Here is a 19,677-nt window from a genome sequence, read left to right as displayed (position 1 = left end):
ATGGCCTACTCCTGCTCCTATCTTCTATGTTTCTATGCTTCTATGTTTAGCGCTTGGCACCATCCTAAAAAATGTTTTTTTGTAATAAAAATTAGAGCTTGTGGCTTGTTTAATTAACATGAAGGTTTTGGTCCTCATAAGAATTGTAGCTCGCACGTTAGGAGAGCCGTTGTTACCTGCTTCTCAGCAGGATGCTGTGGCCGCCATGGAAACAGGCCAGTGCGCTACTGCAAAAGGTGTCACTACAACCACCATAGCAGCGAGATTGGTGCTGCAGCAGAGACTCACCTTTACCAGACTTCACCCCCTCCTATGAACACCAGAGAGTGTGGTGCAGAGGAACTAGTCTGTACTGTGGAATCAGTAGTCAGGTAATCAATAATATTAATTCTTAAAAATAGATCTTTAAGATATATTGTAATGGTTGCTTATATACTGTGCCACATCTGTAATGGTTAACCATGGCTATATAATAATAGGCTTAACTCCTGCAGGAAATACATTCCATGCATTTTAATGAAGCCATTTTAAAAGCTATAGTTTTGCTGATCAGCATCAGACTTTTGGCTTACTTTTGGCTTCAGCTGTCTAGGCCCTAAGCTCTGGAATTCCCTCCCTAAACCTCTCCACCTGCCTACTCCTCTCTCGTTTAAGATGCTCCTTAAAATCATCTACTTTGACCAAGCGTTTGTTCACCTGTCCTAATATCTCCTTATGTGGCTCGGTATCAAAATTTTGTTTGATAACACTCCTGTGAAGCCCATTGGGATGTTTTACTATGTTAGTATGTTAAAGATGCTATATATAAATGTAAGTTGTTTGTTGTTTTTGGCATGAATATTACAAATTCTTCTGATGCAAAATGTAACGTATAAGCATCAATTAGCACCAGACTATCTGATACTACTTTTAGATTATAAAGAATCCTGAGCAATCCATGAAGCTAATTAATTCAAATCAGTCCAAAAATTGTTTATTAATTGTAGATGTTTAGCTATGATACTACTTATGTTCATAAGCAATCTTTAAAACGCGTTGGTAATTAAAAACTCCATTGCAGCTAGCCAATTCTTATTTAAAGAGCTGAAAAACTGTATTACTTTCTTACAGTTCTTAGAAATCCGTAGTTATTTTCTAGGCAGTCATAGCTTCTAATTTATAAAATTATACCAGCAGTATTTCAGAAATCTATTTTACACTGTTTGGTGACATATATTTTCGTTATTTTCTTTCTTTTAGCCTCTATTAGAAAATGCTAAATGACTGCTCTGTGCCTCCAGTTGACTGACTGGCCAGGATCAGAAACTTATTTTGTCGGGAACTCCAAAAGAAATATCCCCCGTAAAGCTGGGAAAGTGGCCTTTCGACTTGTTCAATATGATGCCACTACTGATTTAAAGTTTGGTTATACAACCTAAGGGAATGAACGAATGGGACAGTTGGGATCAAAATTAAGTTGTTAGGGCTTTTTTTAGAATTGGTGCTGATTCAGATATGATTGTATTATTATTCGCAAAATGAGAATTTTTTTTTTTAGCAGTTGCATCTTTGCTTGTTTTTACTTTAGTTTGCTAAAGGAAGCTGAATATCATGCAGAGCAGCGGGAGTTTGAATTAAATCGAAGAAGACAAATGGGCCTGTCCTTATCCCATCATTCATTGGACAATATGGAGTATGATAACAAGGATGATGATAAAAATGATCAACGCCTATTGAGTCAATTTGGAATCTGGGCTTTGGTAAATAAATAAAATTATAATTTTAATGTGATGCTTATATATGTATATATTGGAACAAACCTAGTGCATAGAAGATAATGAATGCCTGAAAGTGAACTGGAAGATGATAATGTTATTTAGGAGTTCAGATAATGCCACTAGTTTTCTGAAGTGCAACAATCTGAATCCCAAGGGTATTATCCTATTTCGATTGCTTGTCACTGTTGTGGTGTGATCACTTGCAGCATACGACTGCCAGACATGCATTGTAATGCTGCTGATTTCACAGACATTATCTTAATGGGCCATAATTGTAGTGTATGTGCCTTTAAGAGCCCCACTCGGGCTATATAAGCCTGTATATTGTGTATATCCGTTAGAACCCCCCCAGACTTTGCTTAGTAAACACCTATGAACCAACTCCTGTCTTCAGTGTCTTTATCAACACACGGACACAACAGCGACCCCCGCGGGTGCGTATGAGGTGCGCACGCGCTCATAGGGGGCTTCGCAAGTTCCAGGTTCAGGCATGTGCTGCGCATGCGCTAAAACCTGGAAGTTGTGATCTGCCAAGAATTCTCTTGACAGATCATCCGCATCTCCGGGAAAAGGGCTATTTGCCCACCTTCTGCTCAGCGAATGCCTGTGAAATTCTTACATGTGGTAAGGCCTGCTTTTACCAGCATAAGAGTTTTAAAAAAACAGAAAAATAATTTTTTTCCAATAATTTATACATTTAAAAACTAGGGAAATAAGGTAAGTTTATTTTTAGCCCCTATAAAACATGTAAACTTGTTTTTCAAAAAATTGAATGTTTTAAATATTTAAATAAATGCCATTTTAATGAAATTAAAATATGTGATGGTTTATAAAAAATGTGTTTGAAGTGTAGAGGTATTTTTTTGGGTATTCCCATTCATACTTATGGGGTTTCTGTACATACGGAACCTCCATAAGTATGAAAGGGGATTCCCTTCTGTCATTGGTTGGGCCGACCCACGTGATTCCAGGGGCGCTTGCGAACCGCCTGCGCCCCTTGGGTACGTGGGCCTCTACGCATAGAGGCCCAGGAACGCGAGTCTCCGTGGATCCCGAGCCAGAAGGTAAGTTCGTAGATTTATTTTTGCTGGTGTGAGGCACCCACCCGTGGGAAGCTTCTGACTACAAATTCAGACCCATAACTGCATTGGCTGCTAGCATTATACTGGAACCACTGTGCAACTGACTTGTTAGACAATTCTGTATGATCTTTGAGTAAATTCACTAACGTTCAAGGCCAGTGAGCAGAGGTTTCTGTATGTGTTTAGGAATGCAGGTGGAGAACTCTGCTTTCTCTTCCCCTGAACAGCTTGAGCGAGTAAGATAGCTTTGCTGCCGCACCCCCCCGCCCCCCAATACTACTACTACTTCTTAGGCAGTCCTTCAGAACTGAGGATGACTTGCTTCCACATTAAAAATGAGTTCTCTGGTGACTGATGAGTCTAATGCGGGGACCTACAGTCTCTGTCACAGGTGGGGCAGTCGGTGGTTGAAGGGGCGGGTGGGAGGGGTGGGTTGACATGTGCTCCTTGCGCTGCCTGCGCTTGGCTTCCGCTTGCTCCCGGCGAAGAGACTCATGGTGTTTGGCGCCTTCCCGGATGCTTCTCCTCCACTTTGTGCGGTCTTGGGCCAGGGATTCCCAGGTGTCGGTGGGGATGTTACACTTTTTCATGGAGGCTTTGACGGTGTCCTTGAAGCATTTCCTCTGCCCACCTGGGGCTCTCTTGCCATGCCAGAGCTCCGAGTAGAGTGCTTGTTTTGGGAGTCTCGTATCGGGCATGGGGACAGTCGGAGCTGATCAAGCGTGGTCAAAGCTTCGAAGCTGGGGATGTTGGCCTGAGCGAGAACACAGACGTTGGTGTGCCTATCCTGCCAATGGATTTGCAGGATCTTGCGGAGGCAGCGTTGGTGGTACCTCTCCAGTGCTTTGAGGTGCCTGCTGTACATGGTCCATGTCTCTGAGGCATACAGCAGGGCGGGTTTCACTGCTGCTCTGTAAACCATGAGCTTAGTGCTGGGTTTGAGGTCCTAATCTTCAAACACTCTCTTCCTCAGGCGACCAAAGGCTGCACTGGCACACTGAAGGCGGTGTTGGACTTTGTCATCGATGTCTGCCCTTGTTGACAGTAGGCTCCCGAGGTATGGAAAGTGGTCCACGTTGCCCAAGGCCTTGTCGTGGATTTTGATAATCGGGGGGCAGTACTGTGTGGCAGGGGCAGGTTGGTAGAGGACCTTTGTCTTACGGATGTTTAGTGTTAGGCGCGTGCTCTCGTACGCTTTGGTGAAGGTGTTGACGATAGTTTGGAGTTCGACCTCCGAGTGAGCGCAGATGCAAGCGTCGTCTGCATACTGTAATTCGACGACAGAGGATGGCACGACCTTGGATCTGGACTGGCGGCGACAGAGTTTGAATAGTTTCCCATTTGTTCTGTAAATTAGCTCCACTCCAGTGGGGAGCTTACTGAGGGTGAGATGGAGCATTGCAGCAAGGAAGATCAAGAAGAACGTTGGTGCGATGACACAGCCTTGCTTGACCCCGGTTCGTATGTGAATTGGGTCTGTGGTGGAACCGTTGGTCAGGATCACGGCTTGCATGTCATCGTGAAGCAGGCAGAGGATGGTGACAAACTTTTGAGGGCAGCTGAATTTGAGGAGGACACTCCATAATCCTTCACGGTTGACAGTGTCGAAGGCCTTTGTGAGATCAAAGAAGGCCATGTACAGCGGTTGGTGCTGTTCCCTGCATTTCTCTTGTAATTGACGTGCGGTGAAGATCATGTCCATTGTGCCCCTTAGTGGGCGGAATCTGCATTGCGACTCTGGGAGGAGCTCTTCGGCCACTGGGAGAAGGCGATTGAGGTGGATTCTTGCGATGACTTTCCCTGTGGTTGTAATTACCGCAATCGGACTTGTCACCTTTCTTGAAGATGGTCACAGTTACGGCGTCTCTGAGATCCCCTGGCATGCTCTCCTCCTTCCAGGTAAGAGAAATGAGTTCATGAATTTGCGCCAGTAGTGCTTCTCCGCCATGCTTTAGTGCCTCGGCGGGGATTCCATCTGCTCCTGAGGCCGCCTTGTTCTTCAGTTGTTGGATGGCCTTTTCAACCTCATGCCGGGCTGGGGTTGTGCTGAGATGGTGGCGGGTAGCATGCTGCGGGATGGAGTTGAGGACACTCGCGTCGAAGACAGACTCATGGTTAAGGAGATCTTCGAAGTGCTCCTTCCAACAGGCACTGACTGCCTCTCTGTCCTTGATGAGTACCTCTCCGTTCTTGGCCCGCAGTGGGGTAGGACCTTGGGTGCTTGGGCCGTAGATGGTCTTGACTGTGCTAAAGAATCCACGCACGTCATGGTTGTCGGCTAGCTGCTGGATCTCCTGCGCTTTCTCCACCCACCATCTGTTCTTTAGGTCGCGAGTTTTTTATTGGACCTGCGTCTTCAGGCTTCTGTAGAGCTACTTTCTTGCTCTTGAGTTCTGTTGCTGTTTCCAGATCAGGAATGCCTTGCGCTTGCGGCTTATTAGCTCCTGGTTCTCCTGGTCGTTCTCGTCGAACCAGTTTTGGTGTTTCCTGGTCGAGTGACCGAGCGTCTCTTCACAGGTGCTGATTATGGAGGCCTTGAGTGCAGACAAGACACTGTGGGCACTCTGTGTCTCTGCATCACCGGGAGTCGTCAGGTTGGTTGTGAGGCGCAGATACTGCATTGCTAAGCACTGCACAGCATTGTAAGATGTGTATTTGACAAACTTTAAGTCATTGTATAACCCACTTTTTTTCATTCCTGTGTTCACCTGAAATATGATGTTTACCATTGAAATGTTGCTTCGGGGCAAATTCTTGTCTTCAGTGTGGGGCGATAATATAGCGGAAAACAATGGAATGAAAATTGGGCACAATCCACAGTAGTAGGCGGGCGATCCGCTCGCCAGATTACCGCCTATGCAGCGAAGATGGAAATTTGCCCCAATAAGTCACATGAATTATTCATGCAAAACTTCTGTGTTTACTTATTTTACTGTGCAGGTCAGTCTTTGCACCCCAAGTGAAAACACACCTACAGAAAGTTTAGCCAGGTTGGTCAGCATGATGTTTCAGTGGTTTCATTCCACTGCGTACATGCTTGATGATGAAGTGGGGAGCCTGGTGGAAAAGCTCAAGCCTCAGTTTGTCACCAAATGGTTGAAGACTGTTTGTGATGTTCGATTTGACGTAATGGTCATGTGCCTTCTTCCCAAACCTATGGAGTTTGCAAGAGTAAGTTTTTTTTTTTAACCTGACAATGTGGAAAATTGCCCAGGTATGACCCGTCCACAAAAAAAAAACAGGACCAATCCAACCCGGCTGATTACCGCCCCATAACCTTTCCTCCATCATATGGTCAGAAATGTTCAATTCCATTCTCAATTCCTCAGGTAATGAAGCAGTACGTGCCCGCATGCAGCAAGACCTGGACAACTTCCAGTCTTGGGCTGATAAGTGGCAAGTAACATTTGTGCCACACAAGTATCAGGCAATGATGATTTCCAACAAGGGAGAGCATAACCACCACCACTTGACATTCAATGGTATTATCAACGGTGAGTCCCCCACCCTCAGCATCCCAGGGGTCACCATTGACGAGAAACTGAACTGGACCAACCACCTAAATGCCATGGCAGCTAGAGCAGGCCAGAGTCTGGGTATTCTGTGGTGAGTGCCTCACCCCCTGACTCCCCAAAGCCGTTCTACCACCTACAAGGCACAAGTCAGGAGTGTGATGGAATACTCTCCACTTGCTTGGATGGGTGCAGCTCCAACAACATTCAAGAAGCTCAATACTATCCAGGACAAAGCATCCCGCTTGATTGGCACCTCATCCACCACCTTAAACATTCACTCCCTCCATCGTGGCTGCAGTGTATACTGTCTACAAGATGCACTGCAACAACTCGCCAAGGCTTTTTCGGCAGCACCTCCCAAATCTGCGACCTCTACCACCTAGAAAGACAAGGGAAGCAGGCGCTTGGCAACCCCATCACCTGCAAGTTCCCCTCCAAGTCACACACCATCCTGACTTGTACATATATCGCTGTTCCTTCCTTGTCGCTGGGTCAAAATTCTAGACCTCCCTATCTAACAGCATTGTGGGTGTAACTTCAGCACCTGGACTGCAGCGGTCCAAATGGAAGGCCCACCACCACCACCTTCTCGAGGACAGCTAGGGAATGGGCAATAAATGCCGGCCTTGTCAGTGATGCCCACATTCTGAGAATGAATAAAAGAAAACAAATGATTAACCTGTAATTTATTTAAGATATTAAGTTTGCAAAGTATAATTTTTCTGAGTTTGAAATCAATTAATGTTATATCTTTTGATGAAATAAAATGTAATGCTAATTATAACTAGGTTATATTTAATTTTGGTTTACTAAGCATGCTACACCTGAGTGGCAGTACACAGGCTTGTGCTGAGCATACGCAGGTTAATTGTAATATAACGGATGTAATATAACTCAGTTATCAGAAGTGCATCATCCACAGCATACATAGTGTGTTATTGTAACATTATGACCACTTTGAGCAAGATAGTTGATTCATTAAAATCATCGGAAATGCACAGCTCATGAGAGAGAAAGAGAGATTAGTGTTTTGGCTACAACCATTCATCATGATTTTTCAGCTGGTGCCAAGATTAGAAGCAGGTTTGTGTTGTATGTACACATGCATTGAGAACTGTATTGAAGATGTCCAAAATTCCTTCATGTATGATGTTGTAAGATAGAACCCTTAATGGTCATCAGAGTGTGAGATAGAAGTCTTCAGCTTGTAATTTGTGCTTGAGCCCATGTCCCAGAAGTGAAAAGACAATATTCTAATTCATCAAAACTTGCTCCATGAAATTCATTTGGACATGGTAAAATATATAAAACTAGCTGGGGGGGGGCCCGGCGTTGCCTAGGCTTTTTTGTAAAACGGCAGTTTACAGGGCCGCGCAGTTGACGGCTGGCCGCTGCCGCTCCCCCGCTCTGTGTCTTGGGCCGAGCGGTTGTCAGGCCCGGCCCGGCCTGAGTGAGCCCAACTCACCTCCCGCTCCGGCGGGCCGCCGCAGCTGCCCCGCTCGCTGTTGAGTAAAAGCAGTGAAAAAAATGGCGGCTACGTTTCGGGAGGCTGCAGGATTAGGTCCCGCCCACACACGGAATGAAACGCCCCCTGTGACGCACTGATTGGTCAACCATCAGGTCACTGAACTGTAGGATTGGTCAACCATCACGTCACTCAACGCTAATGAGCGGTAGGATTGGTCAACTGCTAATGAGCAGATTTTTGAACGTTTTTTGTATACTGTCCGAACAATTTTTGTCTGACCAAAAAGTAAATACGCCTATGAGACTCCCCTAATCATAAGCTTTCTTTTGATATAACATATGTGTAGGTACGCTCTATAACTTTTGAGTGTATAGCAGACAGACTAGCAGACAGACAAACAGACGGACGGATCCTTTTATTATATATCCTTTTTATTTATATATATATAGATAGATAGATGCTTTAATCTGCTCAACATCTAGAATTTGTAAACAAAATAAATTTGCTGCTCATTTCTCACTGTCTCAAACTGACCCAGCTCCTCTGCTGCTAGCCAAACCCAAAACTTGACTGCCAACCAAACATTCAGGCCCTGGGCTCTGATTGGCAGCCAGCCATTTAAGTCCCAGATCCTTGCCACCAACCAGCCATCTAGCCTCTGGACTCTGACTGCAAAATGCACATGATTCCCGTTGTCGTTGACTGTACTCAAATTCTTTAATCTACTGAGGGAAAGTTCTGCAAATTCTTAAAAAGTAATTGAGCAGCATCCCAGAATATCTTATCAATCTTACAACCTTCAGGATTCAAGTCTAGTTGGTTGCTTCCACAGATGAGATTTGCATGGTCCTAGAAACACAGAGAAAGTCTTAATCAAACAATAGTGGGGAAACATGACTGCATATAGGTCTTGGAAGAAGCACACACAACAACTAGCAAATAGCTGCTTCCTAATACGATAGCAAAATACTGCGGATGTTGGAAATCCGAAATAACAACAGAAAACGCTGGAAAAACTCGGCAGGCCAGGCAACATCCGTGGAGAGAGAAACAGAGTTAACGTTTCAAGTCGAAACCCTTCTTCAGAACTGAGAAAAAAGCAGGAAATGAAACCGATTAAAAGGCCAGTTTGGGGCTGGGAAATGGGGGAGGGGATGAAAGAACAAAAGGGAAGGTCTGAGAGGTGAAGAGACATTAAGAGATATTCAAGACAAGACGAGATAGTAATAGGACAGGTAAAGAGACAAAAGCTGGCTCTAGATGAAGTGTGAAATGCGCTGGCAGAGTGAGAGACAGCTGCCATGTGGGAGAGAAAAAAAGGAAAAGGCACAAACCAAAGGTGTGGATAAAAAATATTTAAAAATATGATAGGGGCCGAGGTTATGATCTGAAATTGTTGAACTCGATATCGAGTCCGGAAGGCTGTAAAGTGCCTAATCGGAAGATGAGGTGCTGTTCCTCGAGCTTACACTGAACTTCCGTGGAACAATGCAAGAGGCCGCGGACGGTGAGGTCTGAGTGGGAATGGAGCGGTGAATTAAAATGACAGGTGACCGGAAGCTCGGGGTCACCCATATGGACTGCACAGAGGTGTTTCGCAAAGCGGTCACCCAATCTGCGTTTAGTCTCCCCAATGTAGAGGAGACCGCATCGTGAGCAGCGAATACAGTATACTAGATTGCAAGAAGTACAAGTAAATCGCTGTTTCACCTGGAAGGGGTGTTTGGGGCCCTGGACAGTGGGAAGGGGGGAGCTTCCTAATATAATTTTCTAAGTCTGTTGTGAATTACTGTGATAGCAGATTTGAAGCATACTTTTCTGCACTACCAACCAGCTCCTTAATCCCCTCTAACCTGCCCCCTCCACTGTTGCCTCCAGCAACAAGTGTGAGGAGCTCATGGAGTTCTTTGTCACTAAGATTGAGACCATCCATCCAGTTCCCTTTCCTGTATTCCTCCCACTCCCTTTACCTCACCGTTAGCGGCCAAGCCTTCAGCCCTCTAGGCCCTATGCTCTGGAATTTCCTCTCTAAACCTCTGTAACCCAACCTCCTTCTCGTCCTTTGCCCCTCCTTAAAACCAACCTCTTTCACAAAGCTTTTAGTCACCCCCTCCTAGTATCTCTTTCTTTGGCTCGGTGTCAATTTTTATCTGATTACACTTCTGTGAAGCACTTCAGGACATTTTCCAATGTGAAAGGTGCTATATAAATGCAAGTTGTTGTTGTACTGATGCAATGTGTTTTTTCAGGTCGGTGGTTATTGGGACAAGTGTTGCAGTACTGTGACACAGCTAAAAGAAGGCTTGAATCGAATCTTGTGCCTCATTCCATACAATGTTATAAATCAGGCTGTGTGGGAATGCATTATGCCAGAATGGTTGGAATCTATCCGAACTGAGGTGCCGGATAACCAATTGAAAGAGTTTAAGGAGGTTTTAAGGTATGCGCACAGTTGGTCGTCCAATTGCTTCAGTTCCGTATCTTTTTGTCTTAATATGGTGCTTGAGATAGTAACTTTTTTATAACATGCCTGTGGCAATGAAATTAATGGAATAAATTTACAATTATTTTCATGGAAATAACAAGATACCAGAATAATATTTCCAATTCCACCCCCCCCCCCATTTAATTGTATGTTGGCCTTCGTAGCAGCAAATGGTATGTTGGCCTTTGTAGCAAGAGGGTTCGAGTACAGGAACAAGGATGTCTTGCTACAGTTGTACAGGGCCTTGGTGAGACCGCACCTTGAATATTGTGTGCAGTTTTGGTCGCCTTACCTGAGGAAGGATGTTCTTGCCATGGAAGGAGTGTAGCGAAGATTCACCAGGCTGATACCTGGGATGGCAGGAATGACGTATGAGGAGAGATTGTGTTGATTGGGCTTATACTCACTGGAGTTTAGAAGATTGAGAGGGGATCTCATCGAAACCTATAAAATTCTGTCAGGTCTGGACAGACTAGATGCAGGAAGGATGTTTATGATGGCTGGGGAGTCCAGAACCAGGGGTCATAGTCTAAGGATAAGGGGTAAGCCATTTAGGACTGAAATGAGGAGGAATTTCTTCACCCAGAGAGTGGTGAACCTGTGGAATTCTCTGCCACAGAGGGCGGTGGAGGCCAGTTCATTAAATATATTCAAGAAAGAGTTGGATATATTTCTTAAGGCTAAAGGGATCAAGGGATATGGGGAGAAGGCAGGGACAGGGTACTGAATTTGGATGATCAGCCATGATCTCATTGAATGGCGGAGCAGGCTCGAAGGGCCGAATGGCCTACTCCTGCTCCTATCTTCTATGTTTATTGCAAAGAGCTTTGAGTTCCACATTACAAATCTATTGGGAGTCTTTCCTTATTAAAATTTTTTAATTATTTACATTTTCAACACAGTATCTTGGAATAAATAGGACATTCTGTGATCCCGTTCTCCCAGTGCGAGGTGATGCTTGATGGGAGTGTGGGTTGGAGAATTGGTGCTGCGCTGTTGTAGACCTATTTCAGAGTGTAAGAATGCTGAATTTACCCGTAAATTCTTACTGCAGCGATTAATCAGTCTGCTTACTAGTCCATTAATAAACCAGAGGTAATAATGCTGAAATGGTTTTGTAAAATTCTTTCAAAAATGATTTGAACTGGCAAACCCACAAGGCTCACAGCTCCATGTCACTTGATCAGCACTCCTTTCACACAGTTTAGCCATCCATTCAGTGCTGAGTAAGAAAAATAGACTTGCATTTGTATAGCGCCTTTCACGACCTCAGGATGTCCCAAAACCTTTTACAGCCAATGAAGTACTTTTGAAGTGCAGTCACTGTTGTAATGTAGGAACCATGGCAGCCAATTTACACAGAACAAGCTCCCACAAACTGCAATGTGATAATGACCAGATAATCTGTTTTTTAGTGATGTTGGTTGAGGGATAAATATTGGCCTGGACACTGGGGAGAACTCCCCTGCTCTTTAGATATTGAGCTTAGTCCATTACCATTTTCCTTGGAAGAGATGTTTGGTTTTATTAACAGTAGACTCACTGCTTTATTTATAACATTCACTGCTTCAGGAGGCTCATTTATTTAAAAAAACAAAACCTGATGCCTCATCTCAATTCTCCACAAACAGTATTGATTTGAGTTTTGCTCTGTTCACAGCAAGCAAGAGTATAACTTATTTGGTACCAGGTTAGGAAATTCATTGTGGCTTCCAAACAGCATCCAGGAGTGATAATATGGTTAATCTCCTGTCTGCCTGGTAGCTTCACTTGCTTACCATTGACAACACTTGAGTGCATTGAGCTTTGAACATTATCAGTCTACTTGGAGTTGTGGAAGTTAATAAACATAATCTGGGGAAGACATCATGGAGCAAGTGCTTTACAATGAAATTACTTTTTTTCTACAGGCACTTTCTCCTTTAATATTCATAATAAAATAAAAAAAATGATAAAACACAATTGACATGTGATAGTATTCTATTATTGATGTGCCTAGTTATATTTTATTAGTATTTCTGTCACTCTGATTGAAGATAACATTAACATTAATCTATTTCAGCAAAATGTTTGATATTGAGCTTTGTCCATTGCCATTTTCCTTGGAAGAGATGTTTGGTTTTATTAGCTGTAGATTCACTGGCTACCCTGCTTCAGTACAGGAACAAGCTTTACTTTGGCTTCATGTAAGTGCATATCCTTATAAATGAGGTTTAACTTGAAAACTTAGTATCAATATCACATCTATATTTTAGTTATATTTGAATAGTCCCAGAGATGTAAATTGTCATAACTCCATGCTACAGCTGTAAAAGCTACTTCTATTCTAGCACTGCTAAAGACAGCATCAGTCGTTGAGTGTTGCCATGCTATCTCCTGCATAAAATTATAGATTAGCTGAGAATTGACACCAACACAATTACACAGAATGACTCCTCACTTCACTGCATTACAGTCACCCTGAAATGGATCTGACTCTACAACTGATCCCTAAACATATTCCTTCTATTTTCATACACTTGCACACACGTGTGTGTGTACATGCATGTGTATCTGTGCACATGCAAAAAGCCAACTTCTAACCACTACATTGAAGAGGCCTGAGAATCCCTTGCAGGCAAACAATCTGACCTGACCCTGAAACTCCCAGCAGCTTACAACTGTAACATTGGTTTTGCCAAAGCTGTAGCGTAAATCCAGAATCAAGGTCGGTTCTGATGTCAAGTGAGACTCCCTGGAGCTCTGGATTTATACTATAACTTTTTAGCATCTGTGCAAAGCAAAAGCTCACATTTAGTTTAAATGCAGCCTCTATTAAAGAGAACCAGAGGCAATTTGTTACATCAGAGATTGCGGTGCACCTGAGAGTGTTAGTCGTCGTCGTACGTGTCTTCACACTGTTCCCTTTGGGGAACGGTATGAAGTGGTGGAAGGATTTCTGGCCGCGATTAACGCTCCTTCCGTGACCGTAACCATCTTCGTACCAGCCATTAGGGTGGTTAGTCCTATGGCGGGAGGGTTTTACGGGCTCCCACAACCCATACGAGGGGGGGGCCCACCCACACGCAAGTATCCCGCTGGATGTCAACCCAGAATTTAGAGCCGGAGCTCCAACTCCACTTGCCGGGACTGTCTGGAGCGGGGTTCGAAACCCTACGCTTTCTGGCCCAGCGGCGGGGATGCTACCGCTGCGCCAAAGGCCCACTCCAGTGTTACAGTGATCATCAGGTAGCTTCTTTGCTTGTTGGCTCCTGGAAGTTATTTAATACCTTAAATAAATTGGAAGATTCCTCAGGCTCCAATGTGTTTGAAAATAAATTTATGTACATATGCAAAAATGTCAACTGTTGCAACTGTAAAAAATATATAACTCTTATGAATCGTCATTAATGACCAATTTTAAAATGAATAACTAAAAAAAATCATGTTTACTTTTCCCTTATCATCCATTGTTTGACGATCTGACTGCAACCATCAGATATAAAGCAATTTAATTAAGCTGTTTGAGGATTGAAGTACTGTACATTGCGAGCCTGTCAAATTTGAATTTTTCAATTAATGAATGATCAAATTATGTTTTGCAAGTGTTCATATTTTTAATGTCCTGCTTTTTAACAAATGTACCGTTGGTCTATTCTTTGGTTAGGTTTTATCAGAACTGGACATAATAGTTCCTCTACAGCTATTGATCAGTATGTTTTCTGATGGAGTGAACTCTGTCAAGGAATTGGCCAATCAGAGAAAAGCAAGAGCCAATGAACAGCCTGGAAATCTGACTGCTCGAAGGGTAAGTTTCACTTGCGTCTGTTTCCATTGACTGGACAGATTTTGCAATCATTTCACTTGCTGATTCTAATTTTTCATGATTGTCAGACAGGAGTTAAGCATTTGTGCTGGGATGAGGTGGCTCTGATAATTCCTTCCCTCACTTCCTGCGCCAGATGGAATGCTCTGCAGGAATTTGGCTTGGACTTCAATTTTGCCACCAACATCCCTGCCAGTTTAGCTAAATTTTAGCACCTAAAAGTTGGCGTCTGAGCAATAGCAGAATTTTGATTCATAGTGGCTGAAATGCTTCCATGTGCTATTTTTAGCTCAATGATAAATGTGTCAAATGCTTGTGGGGGCTATTTTACCAAAATTGTTAACTCATTTAATTGAATTAAGTTAATGACTTTACAACATACAGAAGAATTTGACATGAACAAGTTACCCAGTGCACTACAAATAAAGCACAGAGGAGCTGCAGTAACATGCAACAGTCAATATTTGGCTGGAACCAAAAATCTTGTGTACTTCGTGCCCAGCTTTGAATTTTGGCCATACTTTTCTTCCACCTTTTAACATTGAAACTGCTTATGTAAACATTTAGAATGAAATACCTCATTTCACCTGGAAGCCTTACCAGAAGGAGAATCACATCCTATGAGTTAGGTTCAAACACAGACGTGAGCGGACAGTGATCTAAGCTGCCTTGTTAATCACCCCCCACCATCATTTATAAGAACCAGGGTCTCTGCAGCAAATGTATTAATTTTGAAGAATTATAGCTGTAGTTCATTCATGTAAATATTAAAAAAGGAGAAAATTATCACATGGGCATTTTCTTGCAGGCTTAGCCTAAATCTCTCTTGTGCACCATACAGGCCAAAATATGTGTTGTTGCCTTGGTTACCAATTTAAAGTTAGAGGTGATGCTGCAAATCTGACGAGCAAATAATTTTGCTTGGGACGCAATGGCTGCTGAAAGTTTAAGCTATGATTCCTAAAGTAGCATGCTATATGCCACTGATATACCATGATTATCTCCACTGCTAGGGGTGACATTAGAAGTCAGATGCCTCTCCACAGGGAGGGAATATTGGAGGAGGACTCGGACTTGAAATGCTCATGTATGCCTATTTGCAGCTGACACAGAGTAGCATTTCCAGAACCTGGCGACTGGTTGCCCACCCCTTGGGAACTGATGTGATGTGGCCTAAGGGGAGCTGGGGAACTGGGATAAAATTAGATTATATCCCGAGGAAGAAGAATAAGAAAAACTTTGAATTTTGCATCTGGGGGTTGATCTAATTCACATAACAAGGACAGGTGAGTTCAGATTTCAGTGCAGGCTGACATTTACACCAATGATTGCCTATCACTAGAAATCATTGTGTATGTGTATTATGATTATAGCTCTTACGGCTTTGAAATATTAATGTATTACTTTGCGTGTGTCTAGTGTAAATTCACTCGCGCTGGCTGCTTAATAATTCAGTTCTTAACCATATGTGTATTTTACACAGTGACTTTTTCTTTATTTTCTTTGTATTATTGTCCTAATGAATACATTTTTTCTCTCCAGGTTAGTGTTGTATCAGATCCTGGACGCAGAGGCCAACATGTTACACTCAGTCCATTTCCTAGCCCCTTTCGTAGCCCATTCCGTAGCCCAGTGCGCAGTCCATTCCGTAGTTGTTTTAAGAATTTCAGCTCTGCAGGAGGAAGAACCTTTGACTTTGACTGTGATGATGATGATATGAACTTGCCTTGCTTTATCCTGATGTTTGATTTGATATTGAAACAGGTAATGGTTTTGTTGCTCCCTTTCCTGGAATGCCATATGCATAATTTCAGGTCATAGATTTATTTTGTGCACCATTTAAAGCTGTGCATGTTACTGACTCGAACGACAAGCATTTTAACTTTGTCATTCACTCAAGTTATAGTATCATTTTTATATTTGAATTGCAGTGCAAATGCATATTAGTATAAAGTTACTCCAAGCCGTCTTGAAAAGCAATAACATTGAAATACAGGAAACTGTTTGGTATCCAGCACTGACGGGACCGGCGTGTTGCCGGTTGATCAAAAATTCCAGATGACGGAGAGGGTTATCTACCGAGGCTATTTTTAACAAAGAAAAATAAAAAAATCAAGAAATGTGCAGTATACAGTAATTGGGTACTCACCTACAGAATGTTGTGTTAAATGGATGGTGGGAGATGCTTGATTAAGTACAGTACTGCCAGTTGAGGGTAATGCAATGCAATGACTACCAGCAGCGTAGCAGCACAGTACCCCTGTAAAATGGCGGATCGGAAGAGACTACTGGCAGCGCGGGAGAGTCAGACTCCTGTTATTGAGGTGTTCGGACTTCCGACAGCGCCAAGAAGCCAAGTAGTGGCAGTTTGCAGAACTATCTACACTGATTAACTCGGCCACTGCGGGAGACTCGGACTCGGCAACATTGCCGGTTATTGAGGTGTTGTTTTCGGAGTGAGAATTTTGCCGGTTAATAGAGAATTCCGGATATTTAGGTGCCGTTTAAACGAGAGTTTCCTATATAGAGAAATGTTTAATCCAAGACCAGACCAGAAGTAATTGTCTTTTTTATAACTTTATCTCAATGCTAACAGATGGAATTGCAAGACGATGGCATAATCCTGGGTCTTGACCACGGATTGTCCAAGGATATCATTTCCATTATAAACAATGTATTCCAGGCACCCTGGGGAGGCTCCCATACCTGCCAGAAAGATGAAAAAGCAGTTGAATGCAACCTTTGTCAATCCAGCATTTTGTGCTACCAACTAGCATGTGAACTGCTGGAGCGATTGGCACCTAAAGAGGAAATCAAACTGGTGGTAAGGAAAGGCAGGTGTAGATTGAAACGTGGTTTGGGTGTAAGCTCATGGATACCCTTTTAACATGACATTGTTTAATAATCTCTGATGTTTGTAATGTGTTGCGATTGTTTTATTCACCCTTCTAAAAAGTGAATATTTCCTGTTTGGTGAGCACAGGGTTAGTTTGGAAGCCCTCTTGTCCAATGCAAAACCGTTACTCTTTCCCATTCCGGTTATTCCTCCTAGTATGGCCCCCATCCTAGCTCCCTCTAGTCAAAGGGAGACAGACTTGAGCGTATCTGGCTGAGTCATCCATCACCAGATCTGGCTGGACCACATCAAGTGCTGTTGGGCCTCATTCTCGTCTGCCCAAACTCCCCACTACTCCAGGATCATCCAAGATTGCAAAGATAACCTTTTATTCGCTCCCAACCGTCTCCTTAATCCCCCATCACTCCCTCATCTCCAAAACAAATAAGAGGAAATTATGGACTTCTTTGCCACCTAGTTTGAGATCATCTGTTCAGCTGCCTCTGCTGTTTCCCCCCCCCCCCCCATTCCCATACCCACCAAGCCAAACCTCCCTACATGTTTCTCCCTGTCCTAGCCCTGAACCCACGTCTGTCTTTTTCTCTAGCTTCTCTCCATTTCCCCCCATGCCTTCTACAAGCTCATCTTATCCATGAGACCTACTTGCTGCTCTCTTGACCCTATTCCCACTCAACTGCTGACCACCCAACTTCCCATCCTAGCCCCCATGCTAGCGGACATTGTAAATAGTTCCTTCCCTGCAGGTAGACCTGGTCACCTTTCCAAACCAACGTCATCACCCTCCTTGCTCAAACCGTCTGTCTTTGTAAACTACCACCTCATCACCAACCTCATTCCTCTCCAAAGTCCTTGAACATGGAATTTCCTTTAAAATTCATGCCCATCTTTCCCACAGCTACTTGTTTTAAATTTTTACAATCGGCTTGTGCCCCTACCCCGCATTCAAAACAGAATTTCAATTGTTCACGTAGCTTCCAAGTTAGCATATATTTGTTCTCCTTCAGGAACCCACTGACAGCTTTGAAGAAAGTATGCTGTTTTCTAGGCCTGAATTCACTATAGGTTTTAAAGGCGAAGATGATGACAATTCAAAAGAGGAGGAAAACCTAACGTTCAATAATGGGCGCAAAGAAAACCTTGGTATGTGATGTTCATGGTTATTTTAATTAAAAGTGCCATTGTTAAAACTGGCTATTTAAAGCTTTCATCGATTATAATAGTAGTGATTACAGTTCAAAAAGTAATTCATTGGCTCGGAAGCGCTTTGAGACATCCAAGGATGTGATGTGATAAATGCAAATTGGTTCTTTATATTTTTCAAATGTATATTAATTGCTAGGTCTGTATTCCAATGTTTAATAATATTGGTATCTAACTTTGAAAGATCATCAGTAGTAATTAGAACTCGTCATAATTATAGAGTCTATCTATATAGTTATATAGTAACGCATTGAGGGATATTTATTGTATGCCAAATGAAAAGCAAGCAAGTTTTTGTGTTAACATTTTGGCACATCATATATTGAGATAATAGGTATCATACTGAAAGGATGTGTAATCCTTGGAATGTGCGTATTAGAAGCCGAGAGAACAGGAGTGAATTTCTCCCAGTTTTCCAATGTAACTTTGGGGAGGAAAAAGGAACGACTTGCATTTCTGTAGCGCCTATCACGACCACCGGATGTTCCAAAGCGCTTTACAGCCAATGAAGTACTTTTTTTTGGAAGTGTAATCACTGTTGTAATGTAGGAAACGCAGCAGCCAATTTGCGCACAGCAAGCTCCCGCAAACAGCAACGTGATAATGACCAGATAAGCTGTTTTAGTGATGTGATTGAGGGATAAGATATTGGTCAGGACATTGGCGATAACTCCCCTGCTCTCCTTCGCAATAGTGCCATGGGATCTTTTATGTCCACCTGAGAGAGCAGGTTTAACGTCTCATCTGAAAGACGGCACCTCCGACAGTGCAGCCCTCCTTCAGTACTGCAGTGGAGTGTCAGCCTAGATTTTTGTGCTCAAGTCTCTTGAACCCACAACCTTCTGACTCAGAGGCGAGGGTGCTACTGACTGAGCCATGGTTGACACAAAGGAGCCGCGGAAACTCTGGAGAAATGGTGTAAACAGTTTTAACGCTGTTATTTTGTTCCGTGGCTCTTCCACTGACGTTATAGCGGACAATCAGGAGGACCCAGCAAAAATTTACCCCCAACATTTTTCTTTACTTTTTCTTGGGATGTGCGCAATGCTGCATTTATTGGCCATCCCTTGTTGCCCTGAGAAGGTGCTGGTTGTCCTTCTTATTAAACTACTGCCGTCCTTGTACTGGTTGTGCTCCCACAATGGCATTAGGTAGGTGTGGTAAACCACTGTTATTGTTGTTCACCGTTGTTGTTGCACACTGTTGTATCTATGCATGCCTCAGCTGGCTCCGCCCCTGGCTCCACCCACATGCCCAGGTATAAAGGTGACTGCTCTGCAGCCCCCTGCCTTCTTGGAAACCAGTCAACCACGAGAGGCATGCTCTGTTCTTTGTTAATAAAAGCCTTTTAGTTACTCTCCTAACTCTCCGTCTTTTATGAGTAATTAATAGCGCATCAATTTTATTAACAAAAAAAACAAAATGTCGGCACCAAACGCTGAGCAGCAGGCGCTGCAGCAAATGACGGCACCAAACGCTGAGCAGCAGGCGCTGCTGCATGCCCTCAG

The 19,677-nt window shown here is 43.4% G+C and overlaps 1 protein-coding gene across 3 annotated transcripts in view; it reads left to right on the top strand.

The window, feature by feature from the left end:
- Nucleotides 1–19,677, top strand: part of unc79 (unc-79 homolog, NALCN channel complex subunit) — a 237,315-nt gene that overhangs the window by 74,627 nt on the left and 143,011 nt on the right. For all 3 annotated transcript variants that reach the window (XM_086002784.1, XM_086002785.1, XM_086002783.1), the window contains exons 12-20: nt 142–371; nt 1,568–1,739; nt 5,780–6,010; nt 10,072–10,262; nt 12,370–12,493; nt 13,954–14,094; nt 15,655–15,876; nt 16,709–16,936; nt 17,974–18,109. In XM_086002784.1, the coding sequence (XP_085858910.1) occupies nt 142–371; nt 1,568–1,739; nt 5,780–6,010; nt 10,072–10,262; nt 12,370–12,493; nt 13,954–14,094; nt 15,655–15,876; nt 16,709–16,936; nt 17,974–18,109 (1,675 nt within the window). The remainder of the gene's footprint in view (nt 1–141; nt 372–1,567; nt 1,740–5,779; nt 6,011–10,071; nt 10,263–12,369; nt 12,494–13,953; nt 14,095–15,654; nt 15,877–16,708; nt 16,937–17,973; nt 18,110–19,677) is intronic.

The sequence above is a fragment of the Somniosus microcephalus genome, chromosome 12 (assembly GCF_052327205.1).
Source record: "Somniosus microcephalus isolate GS21.2 chromosome 12, FLI_Smic_1.0, whole genome shotgun sequence".
NCBI lineage: Eukaryota > Metazoa > Chordata > Chondrichthyes > Squaliformes > Somniosidae > Somniosus > Somniosus microcephalus.
The sequence above is the reverse complement of the archived record's forward strand: the minus strand, read 5'-3'. Positions and strand labels throughout refer to the sequence as shown.